The sequence below is a fragment of the Oncorhynchus nerka genome, linkage group LG13 (assembly GCF_034236695.1).
Source record: "Oncorhynchus nerka isolate Pitt River linkage group LG13, Oner_Uvic_2.0, whole genome shotgun sequence".
Lineage (NCBI taxonomy): Eukaryota > Metazoa > Chordata > Actinopteri > Salmoniformes > Salmonidae > Oncorhynchus > Oncorhynchus nerka.
The window spans coordinates 26462058-26474301 of record NC_088408.1 but is presented as its reverse complement, the minus strand read 5'-3'; the positions used below and the strand labels follow the sequence as shown (position 1 = coordinate 26474301).

General features: G+C 43.8%; 1 protein-coding gene across 1 annotated transcript in view; it reads left to right on the top strand.

The window, feature by feature from the left end:
* LOC115139277 (syntaxin-binding protein 5-like) overlaps window positions 1-12244 on the top strand; it is a 159194-nt gene that overhangs the window by 59687 nt on the left and 87263 nt on the right. The window contains 2 exon segments of the mRNA XM_065026296.1: window positions 8419-8500; window positions 8890-8990. Of these exon segments, the coding sequence (XP_064882368.1) occupies window positions 8419-8500; window positions 8890-8990 (183 nt within the window).

Genomic DNA, 12244 nt, shown 5'->3' with positions numbered 1-12244 from the left:
CCCTCTATTGCACTCCCCTCCCCTCTATTGCACTCCCCTTCCCCCTCCCTCTTGCACTCCCTCCCCTCTATTGCACTCCCTCCCCTCTATTGCACTCCCCTTCCTCTATTGCACTCCCCCTCCCTCTATTGCACTCCCCCCCCTCTATTGCACTCCCTTCCCTCTATTGCACTCCCTTCCCCTCTATTTCACTCCCCTTCCCTCTATTCCTCCCCTCCCCTCTATTGCACTCCCCCCCACTCCCCTCTATTGCACTCCCTATCCCCCCCTCTATTGCACTCCCCTCCCCTCTATTGCACTCCCTCCCCTCTATTGCACTCCCTTCCCTCTATTGCACTCCCCTCCCCTCTATTGCACTCCCCTCCCCTCTATTGCACTCCCTCCCCACTCCCCTCTATTGCACTCCTCTCCCCTCTATTGCACTCCCCTCCCCTCTATTGCACCTCTCTCTCTCTCTCTCTCTCTCTCTCTGAATTTTATTTCAGTTGACTGATTTACTTTATGAACTGTAACTCAGTAAAATCTTTGAAATTGTTGCATGTTGTGTTTATATTTTTGTTTAGTATAATCATTATATAGTATTGCAATCATTCATCGTTTGTCACAGTAAATACAATACATTTGTCACAGTAAATACAAAAATATCTCCTCCAGACACAGCTTCCCTCTCGTAGCTGTCTGGCACCGCCGAACAGTCTTAGCATTGTTTGGCTGTAGTGGATTACCAGGTGGGTGAACTGTGTACCTCAGCAAATAGCCGTTGTCAGATAGATGGATCTGTTGAAGGGGGGTTCTAATAAGTGAAGCTTTCAGCTGTTGTTTCTGGGCAAATTAGTGTGGTGCACTGTGATGAGCACAGCTCAGGTTGAGAGGGTAGAGCAGCTGTGATTCACTGATTTACTGTTACTGGGCTCAAGTGAAGGTGAGAGTGTTGTTTAGGTGTTCCTGAGGCAGAAGCAAACAGCCAGCAGCCCTGTACTTTACTCTACTGTGTGTGAACTTGCATAATAAATCAAATGTGTCAGAGCAGATTATTTATACAGGGACCATATTAGACAAGTGAATCACCGCTCTCTATGTGTGTGTAAGATTGAGTATGTGTGTCTGTGTCTCTGTGTTTGCATTTGAGTGTGCGTGTGTATGTGTGTCTGTGTGTGTGTGTATGCATATGTGTATGCGTGAGTTTGTGCACATTTGTGTAAGCTTGAGTTTGTGCACACATGGATGTGTGTGTAAATGTGTGTGTGTTTATTTTAGAGGGCATTATGTGCCCCACGGCTCTCTCTGCCATATCTGTCATTGGGCTGTGATAAGAAGCTGTTCTCTCTCTCACTGTGGAAGACTGGCTGCGCACTGTTGCAGTAGATGGTTAGATGCCCTGTTAGATTCTGCTCTCTCTCTCTCTCTCTCTCTCTCTCTCTCTCTCTCTCTCTCTCCTCCTTGCTTCTCTCTATCCCTGCTTCACTTTTTCACAATCCCTATCTCTCTCTTCTTCCTTGCCTCTATATTTCTTTCTCCTTTCTCCCTGACCTGCTTCTCTCTATCTCTATCTCTCTCTCACTCAATTAAATTCAGTAGACTTTATTGGCATGCAAAGTTAAATTACTTACATTGTTAATGTATGTATACATGTAACAAAAATGGTGGTACCAACAGCAATAAGGCATCAATACTAATAGTAGTAGTGGAAACGGGATTACGATTAACAGCAACTACAACAACAATATTAATGACAATAATAATACATTTAAGCAATAGTAGATAGGCCGGTCTCAGCATTACTGAGAAGCCACATAACATGGTATGAAAGCCAAAACCAAACCAAAATGGGGAATATTATTGACATTACATTGCACTTTTCACTGACTCATATCTCCCTCTCGCTCTTTGTCTCTTTGAGCTGTAGTAGCAGGCAGCACAGTAGCAGACTCTGTCCCTCCCCCTCCCTGGCAGGGTGATGTATGACTGGGCATGTTTGACGTCAGTCCAGGGATGGCGTCATAGACCTCCCCGCTCACAGCCCTTTTTCCTTCTTTCACTCTCTCTCTCTTTCCTGCTCTCTTTCTTTCACTCACTCTCTCTTTCCTGCTCTCGTTATTTCTCTCTCTGTCATTACTCTTTGTTCTCTCTCTCTTGCTGTTTTTCCATCTCTCTCTCTCTAGGTCTTTCTATTTGGTTCTCTCCTACTCTCCCTCTGTTTCTCATTCTCCCCCTCCCTGTCCTCTGTCTTTCTACGCGTATCACTAACCATTGTGTACACACACGCACGCACGCACGCGCACACACACACACACACACACACACACACACACACACACACACACACACACACACACACACACACACACACACACACACACACACACACACACACACACACACACACTCCCTGTGGTGCAATGTGTACGAAACAATTAAACGGTCTAGAAGATCCATCATTCTTTCAATTGGTGCTGTCAGGTGAAGAGCCAACACAGCAATTTTATTACATCCACCGGGGCCAACCAAGGGCTGTCCCTGGGTTTTATTGACAGGGGCCAACCAAATGACAGGGGCCAAGCAAGTGACAGGGGCCAACCCCTCCTGGGCAGCAACACTAAGCGTGGGGACTATGAGAACCCATAAGAAACGTAACAGATCTGTTGACTTTGAGGGCAGAAATAGCTTTTTAAAGTTTCATCTGACTTGACAAGATGCGGAATTGACCCAGTTTTCTTTCCTTCCCTCTCTCCATTCCTCTCTGTCTTTCTCTCTCTCTCTCTCTCTCTCTCTCTCTCTCTCTCTCTCTCTCTCTCTCTCTCTCTTTTCTTCACCCTGGATAATCTGTCCATTATGTGAGTTGGAGTGGTGGTGACAGGGACATCATACTGTGGAGAGTTAACACAGAGCAGCATGTGCATGGAGTTTAGTAGGGCTGGGAATTGCCAGGGACCTCATGATACGATATTATCACAATACTTACAGAGGTAGGATCTTCATTTGTTGCAAACTGGTAGTGTATTCAAGGTTTAAAAGGCTTATAAAGTTTGCTCTTTCCACTTAAAAATGTCAGACTTGATTTGCACTAAGAAAATTGTAATGAATTATAATCCATATAATTATTAACATTTCCTGTTGCTGCAGAATTATTTTCTTGCCGTAGCAAACAGGCTTAAATTGTAGATCCTACATTTGCCAAAGCTACTGTGTATGTATTGTGACTCGATAATGTGATTTGCAATTTTTACTGCAATTTGATTTTCCACAGATATTGCAGTGCATTCGGAAAGTATTCACAACCCTTGACTTTTTCCACATTACAGCCTTATTGTTACACTTGTTACATTACAGCCTCATTCTAAAATGGATGAAATTGCCCCCCCCCTCATCTATCTACACACAATACCCCATAATGACAAAAAAAAAAGTTTTTTAAACATTTTTGCAAATGTATAAAAAAACAACAACTGAAATATCACATTTACATAATTATTCAGACCCTTTACTCAGTACTTTGTTGAAGCACCTTTGGCAGCAATTAATGTGTCTAGTCTTCTTGGGTATGACGCTGCAAGCTTGGCACACATGTATTTGGGAAGTTTCTCCCATTCTTCTCTGCAGATCCTCTCAAACTTTGTCAGGCTGGATGGGGAGCGTCGCTGCACAGCTATTTTCAGGTCTCTTCAGAGTTATCAGTTTCAAGACCGAGCTCTGCGTTGGCCACTCAAGGACATTCCGAGACTTGTCCCAAAGCCACTTCTGTGTTGTCTTGGCTATGTGCTTAGGGTTGTTGTCCTGTTGGAAGGTAGACATCAAATCAAATCAAATTTACTGGTCACATACACATGGTTAGCAGATGTTTTGCGAGTGTAGAGAAATGCTTGTGCTTCTGGTTCTGACAGTGCAGCAATATCTAACATGTAATCTAACAATTCCACAACAACTACCTAATTAATACACACAAATCTAAGTAAAGGAATGGAAATTGAATATATACATATAAATATATGGATGAGCAATGACAGAGCAGCATAGGCAAGATGCAATAGAATAAAATACAATATATACAAATGAGATGAGTGATGCAAGATATGTAAACATTATTAAAGTGGCATTATTAAAGTGACTAGTGATCCATTTATTAAAGTGGCAAATGATTTCAAGTCTGTATGTAGGCAGCAGCCTCTCTGTGCTAGTGATGGCTGTTTAACCGTCTGATGGCCTTGAGGTAGAAGCTGTTTTTCAGTCTCTCGGTCCCAGCTTTGATGCACCTGTACTGACCTCGCCTTCTGGATGGTAGCGGGGTGAACAGGCAGTGGCTCAGGTGAAGCATTAATCTTGATTATCTTTGTGGCCTTCCTGTGGGTGCTGCATGTGTCCTGGAGAGCAGGTAGTTTGCCCCTGGTGATGCGTTGTGCAGACCACACCACCCTCTGGAGAGCCTTTCGGTTGTGGGCCATGCATTTGCCATACCAGGCCGCGATACAGCTTGACAGGATGCTCTCAATTATGCATCTGTAAAAGTTTGAGGGTTTTAGGTGACAAGCCAAATTTCTTCAGCCTCCTGAGGTTGAAGAGGCGCTGTTGCCTTAGCCCGAGTCTGTGTTCCTGAGCGCTCTAAAGCAGATTTTCATCAAGGATCTCTCTGTACTTCGCTCCGTTCATCTTTCCCTCGATCCTGACTTGTCCCCCAGTACCTTCCCTGAAAAACATCCCCACAGCATGATGATACCACCACCATTCTTCACCATAGAGATGATGTCAGGTTTCCTCCAGATGTGACGCTTGGCATTCAGACAAAAAGTTCAATATTGGTTTCATTAGACCAGAGGATCTTCTTTCTCATGGTCTGAAAGTCCTTTAGAGGCCTTTTGGCAAACTCCAAGTTGGCTGTCGTGTGCTTTTTACTGAGGACCAGCTCCCGTCTGACCACTCTATAATAAAGGGCTGATTGGTGGAGTGCTGCAGAGATGGTTGTCCTTTTAGAAGGTTCTCCAATCTCCACAGAGGAACTCTGGAGCTCTGTCAGAATGACAATCAGGTCGTTGGTCACCTTCCTGACCAAGGCCCTTCTCCCCCGATTGCTCACTTTGGCCGGGCGGCCAGCTCTAGGAAGAGTCTTGGCGCTTCCAAACTTTTTCAATATAAGAAGGATGGAGGCCACTGTGTTCTTGGGGACCTTCAATGCTGCAGACACAATCCTGTCTCTGAGCTCTATGGACAATTCCTTCGATCTCATGGCTTGGTTTTTGCTCTGACATGCACTGTCAACTGTGGGACCTTATATAGACAGGTGTGTGCCTTTCCAAATCATGTCCTATCAATTGAATTTACCACAGGTGGACTCCAATCAAGTTGTAGAAACATCAAGTTGTAGATGCACCTGAGCTACATTTATAGTGTCATAGCAAAGGGTCTGAATACTTATGTAAATTATTTTCTAAAAAGCTGTTTTCGCTTTGTCGTTATGGGTTATTGTGAGTAAAATAAGGCTGCAACGTAAAACAAAATGTGGATAAAGGGAAGGGGTCTGAAGGCTTGCAGTATGCACTGTATGTCTGCTGCAGAGAGAAAAGAGAGCACAACAAAATTAGTTGTGATTAGTCATGGAAATAAAAGTGCTGGAAACATGTTTACTCACAATAAAAGAAAAAGATAGAGAACAAACTGCAGGATAAAAAAGAACAGAGTTTTGGTGCAGGTACAGCCAACTGGCGCTAGCTAATACCTCACAAAAAATAGTTACCGTTGAAGTATCGACAATAATATCTTCCAATATAATATTGCGTAATGTTTTTATCTCTAACCATACAGAGAATACAATTTGAAGGTTTATATTTTAGATTTGATACTCCAGTACCATCTATATTTGGTTTTGTCCTTATATTTGAGACAGAGCACAACCCCCCAAAAGGTAAATGGTATCTTCCAAGGGCATATTCTTTCGATCTGAACATGTGCTTTTGGAGGACACCCCAAACATTCAGCATACTGTCTTACTGTTGTTGCTTTTTAAGACAAAAAATTCACTCTCAGAAAAGGTGTTTAATGTCCACTATTTTCTGTCTTTGACCATGGTTTGATGTCACTGTACAAGCCAACCATTTTCACGAGGCAGTCTGTCTGTGTGCTTTTCGATAATATGTTTTCTTAGAGAGAGGCAACGAGAACAGTTTGAAAAGCACAACCTTAAATTTTGCCCTTCTTTCAGGGCTGAAATATTTGGTTGCAAGCAACCTGGGGAATTTGTTTTCAATTAAATAACTTAGTTCTCATCCTGGACTAAAGCATCCATCACATCTATAAGTCTTTGCTAGGTAAAGCCCTGCCTTATCTCAGCTCACTGGTCACCACAGCAACACCTCAAAAAAAGTAATTATACTGTTCTCATCCTGGACTAAAGCATCCAGATCATTCTACTGTTCTCTTCCTGGACTAAAGCATCCAGATCATTCTACTGTTCTCATCCTGGACTAAAGCATCCAGATAATTATACTGTTCTTATCCTGGACTAAAGCATCCAGATCATTCTACTGTTCTCATCCTGGACTAAAGCATCCAGATCATTCTACTGTTCTTATCCTGGACTAAAGCATCCAGATCATTATACTGTTCTTATCCTGGACTAAAGCATCCAGATCATTCTACTGTTCTTATCCTGGACTAAAGCATCCAGATCATTATACTGTTCTCTTCCTGGACTAAAGCATCCAGATCATTCTACTGTTCTCATCCTGGACTAAAGCATCCAGATCATTATACTGTTCTCTTCCTGGACTAAAGCATCCAGATCATTCTACTGTTCTTATCCTGGACTAAAGCATCCAGATCATTATACTGTTCTCTTCCTGGACTAAAGAATCCAGATCATTATACTGTTCTCTTCCTGGACTAAAGCATCCAGATCATTATACTGTTCTTATCCTGGACTAAAGCATCCAGATCATTCTACTGTTCTTATCCTGGACTAAAGCATCCAGATCATTATACTGTTCTCTTCCTGGACTAAAGCATCCAGATCATTATACTGTTCTTATCCTGGACTAAAGCATCCAGATCATTCTACTGTTCTCATCCTGGACTAAAGCATCCAGATCATTCTACTGTTCTCTTCCTGGACTAAAGCATTTAGATCATTCTACTGTTCTTATCCTGGACTAAAGCATCCAGATCATTCTACTGTTCTTATCCTGGACTAAAGCATCCAGATCATTCTACTGATTCTACCCTGTCTCTGTCTCTCCCCCTTTTCTGTCCCTCTCACTATCATTTTTTTGGGATGTGTGTGAGAGAGCAAGGAGGCTCTGTGTATGTGTATGTGTGATGTACAGTGTTTGTATTAGTGAACCGGATGAGTGATGTGTGTGTGTGTGTATGTGATGATGTGTGTAAGCGTGTGGTCATATGTTCTGTTCTGGTGTAGATAAGGGTGTGGTTTAGTGTTGCCCTTATCAGTTTATACAATTATATTCCTGCCCATCTTGTGATGCAAGAGAGTTTAGCGGGCTATTTCAGCTGGAGATATTAGCTGGATCCTCTACTTGCTTGTTTTTCTCCTCTCTGGTTGTCATGTGTTACGCCTAACTCCTCTCTTCCACTCTGTCTGCACAGGAATAATTGGTAGGATAAATAAGCATAATCAGTGAGCTCACTCATACAGGCCTTCATCAGAGGAAGCTCTTTATTTTCAATCTTTCCCCTTCTCTCTCTCTCTCTCTCTCTCTCTCTCTCTGCTCCCCCAGCTCATTTATTATACTGTATGTCTGGATATCTCTCTCCTCCTCCTCCTCCTCCTTCCATCCATCCACCGCTCCCTTTCTTGCACCCACACATGCGTGCACTCTCTCCCACTTCCTTCTCCCCCATTCTTCATTTTCCCCTCTCTCTCCATCTCTGTCTCTGTCTCTCTCTAGGTCGGAAGGAGATGTCATTCTGTTGTGTTGTTTGTTTCTCTGCAGCTCCGGATGATCTTCCTTTGTCATTTATTTTAATATTTATTTTCTTATTTATTTATGTCTCTCCAGAAACAACTTGCAAGGGTAGACATACTGTGGTGTATAGGAAATGCCTAGCTATATCTTCAAGGTAGATAGACAACCGTACTTTGGTGTTTACTGTGGATGAACAGTCGAATTGCTCTCATCTGTCCATTGCTCAGTCATGACAGAAAATCCAGGCTGTTCTGTTTCAAGCCCATCTAAGGACTGTTACCTATGGGAACCAAAGAATTTCCATGTTATTCACTGCAGGTTAGCGTTGGCTGGTAAGCAGGATGGCTGTCACCTTGACATGTCTTTGTTGACCTGTGTCTGTCCCTATCAAGTTAATAATGAAAGATAAAGAATATATTATTCTGTGAGTATTGTGTGGTTCTATCTCCTTTATTACCCCTCCCACCTTCTTTTCCATTGGTTGATTCCTTGACGGAGAGCCTATCAGGTTTGGTCGTCCAGGTGTGGAGTGCTACTGTCAACATGAGAGTGGAGCAGCCGTCATCTCGCTACAGTTTCTCATCAATGAGGTGAGTGATGTGGAGAGAAATACATACCACACCCACTACCAGACCTCCTCTACTGACACTGTCTCTCTCTCTCGCTCTCAACCTTCCAAAGTCCAAACCCTTCTCTATAGCCTTTCCTCTCCCCCGACTCCAAAACATCTCAAACACTCCTGTAGTGTGTGTGTGTGTGTGTGTGTGTGTGTGTGTGTGTGTGTGTGTGTGTGTGTGTGTGTGTGTGCATGTCTTTGTGACACAGCAGCTGCATTACACGTTCTAGGAGCTCTCTCACTTTCTGCTTGAAATTCAGCCTCTCTCACTAGGGGATTGAGAACACCATTGCAGGCTAGTTTGTGCATTCTGTGCCACTGATTAGCTGTGTGTAAATGCTGTCTTCTTCATCCCTGCCACAGGGGGCGCTGGTGAGTGCTCTGGCAGACGACAGCGTGCACCTCTGGAACCTGAGGCAGAGGAGGCCCGCCATCCTCCACTCGCTCAAGTTCAACAGAGAGAGGTAAGAAACCTAGAACCTTGCAGGTTTCTCTTTCTCTCCCCGCATTTGGTCTCTCTCTTTCTCCTTCTCTCTTCATCTCTCTCTCACTCCCTGGCTCTCTTTCTCTTTCTCTCTCTCTCTCTCTGATTAGGTCTTTCTCAATTTCTGCTTTTACTGCAGCATACTGCAGATGACAACAGCAGACAGTTCAGTAGCGTGCTGCGTGCCCCTGCCTATTCACTGGCAGTGGTTCTTCTGTATATAAACTGAAGAAGTATCATATGGCAGATGTGTGTAGAGGTGTCTGTCAGTCTTGTCCAGACCCAGGGTTAAGGTGACACCTTTACACCTGATGTCCCTCTTTCATCCTCCCTCCATCCTTCTCCCCCTCTCCTTCTTTCCAACCCAACAACTACACACACACACACACACACACACACACACACACACACACACACACACACACACACACACACACACACACACACACACACACACACACACACACACACACACAGACCTGCATGCACAACATCCACATGTAACAACACACTCACACACACACAGAATCTTATAATAATTATGCAATTCATACAATTATTCGAAAACATTTCAGATCAGTTGTTTTTGCTATTACTATATTTTGACCCAGTATGTTTGAAGTCAAATAGTAAGTTACTGTTGTGGAGAATCACCTCACCTCAAGTGGGAGGGATCAACTGTCTCCTCCAATTACAGACACAGGGCCTACCCATCAGAGCAAATAAGGGTGTTCATTTCATGATCCATCAGTCTAATATGGGAAGGGGTTAACCGTCAGAGCCAATCAGCTGTGCCACTGCTGATGCGACGGACAGGTGGCCGGCAGTGTCTTTACGGTCTGAATGTGTTCCTGCCGAGTGTTTGACATTTAGCAAGCGAGGCTCTCGAATAATGACGTGTATTCATGGATGCCAAGGGAAGCCAGGCTTCAACCAAAAATGTCCCAGAAAAAAAACATAAAATCATGTATTTTGTCTCTCTGTGTTTCATAACTGTCCTTCTATTCACAAAAGGCTGAATGTATCACACAGGAGAAATCATCCGAGCGAGCAGAACTGCACCCCTCTGTCTCTGTACGTGTAGCCCATCTATCTGATGCTTTCTGGTCAAAAAGAGTATGATATTGTTGAAGCCCATACCATTGAATGCAAGGGTAGCCAACAAGTATTGGCAGAATTCATGGTTCCTTCTATTAAGGCAAGTCGTCCAGGTCCTGAGGCAGCAAAGCATCCCAAAACCATCACACTACCACTACCATGCTTGACCGTTGGTATAAGGGTCTTACCGTGGACTTCAGTGTTTGGTTTTTCCCAGACATAACAGGACCCATGTGGTCCAAAAAGTTATACTTTTGACCCATCTGTCCATAGAACATTCTTCCAAGAGTCTTGATGATCATGCAGGTTCCAGGTGTTTTTTGGCAAACTTGGGTTAACTGCTTGAAAACCCATAAATGTCGCTGAGTTAAAGCAGTTCTGCATGGACAAGTTGGCCAAAATTCCTCCACAGTGATGTGAGAGACTGATCAACAACTACAGGAAGTGTTTGGTTGGAGTCATTGCAGCTAAAGGTGGCACAACCAGTTATTGAGTGTAAGAGGGCAATTACTTTTTCACACAGGGGCATTGTGTGTTGCATAACTTTGATAATTAAATAAATAAATAAAGTATCAATTTGTAATTTTTTGGGGCAAACTCAGGTTCCCTTTATCTAAAATTAGGTTTGGGTTGAAGAGCTGATAACATTCAAATCAAATCAAATTGTATTTGTCACATGTGCCGGATACGAAAGGTTTAGACCTTACAGTGAAATGCTTACTTACGAGCCCCTAACCAACAATGCAGTTAAAAATACAGATAAGATTAAGAAATAAAAGTAACAAGTAATTAAAGAGCAGCGGTAGATTAACAATAGCGAGACTATATACAGGGGGGTACCGATACAGAGTCAATGTGCGGGGGCACCGGTTAGTTGAGGTAGTATGTAGGTAGAGTTATTAAATTGACTATGCATAGATGACAACAAAAAGTAGCAGTGGTGTAAAGAGGGGGTGAGGGGGCACTGCAAATAGTCTGGGTAGCCATTTGACGAGATGTTCAGGAGTCTTATGACTTGGGGGTAGAAGTTGTTTAGAAGCCTCTTGGACCTAGACTTGGCGCTCCAGTACCGCTTGCCGTGCGGTAGCAGAGAGAACAGTCTATGACTAGGGTGGCTGGAGTCTTTGACAATTTTTAGGGCCTTCCTCTGACACCGCCTGTTATAGAGGTCCTGGATGGCAGGAAACTTGGCCCCAGTGATTTACTGGGCCGTTCGCACTACCCTCTGTATTGCCTTGCAGTAGGAGGCCTAGCAGTTGCCATACAAGGCATTGATGCAACCAGTCAGAATGCTCTCGATGGTGCAGCTTGAAGAACCTTTTGAGGATTTGAAGACCCATGCCAAATCTTTTCAGTCTCCCGAGGTGGAATAGGTTTTGCCGTGCCCTCTTCACGACTGTCTTGGTGTGCTTGGACCATGTTAGTTTGTTGATGATGTGGTCACCAAGGAATATGTAGCTCTCAACCTGCTCCACTGCAGCCCCGTCGATGAGAACCGCATGGCCAGGTCTCTGATGATGTCGGTGATCAGGCCTACCACTGTTGTGTCATCGGCAAATTGAATGATGGTGTTGGAGTCATGCCTGGACGTGCAGTCATGAGTGAACATGGAGTACAGGAGGGGACTGAGCACGCACCCCTGAGGGGCCCCTGTGTTGAGGATCAGCAAGGCAGATGCGGGTTGGAGCGAGCGGTCGCATCCGCGCTTCGGTCTGCTTCGGTCTGCAGGTTGTATAACTTTTCATTACATTTCATTACATTTCATTATAGTACAACGGTTTGATTTGTCTAATCTTAGCAATTTCTTCTTAGCTAGCTACATAGCCGTCTTTGTATCAAAGATAATTGCGTAATTATCGTATTTCGTCGTCCTCCTATCTGCCCAGCAGCTAGCCAGCTAGCTAACGTTCACCGTCTACCGTAGCACTGTAGTAACTATCACACTCAACTGAACGACTTGATTAGTGTAGTGTTAGCTAGCTACATAGTTGTCTTTGCTGTCTTCGTATCCAAGATAATTGTGTAGTTTAGAGTGTGTAGTCTTAGAGCGATTATCTTAATTTACCGAGGTTAGCTAGCCAGCTATTTGTCGTCCTTAACGTAGGAGTCACTCCTAGCTAGCCAACAGCTAGCCAA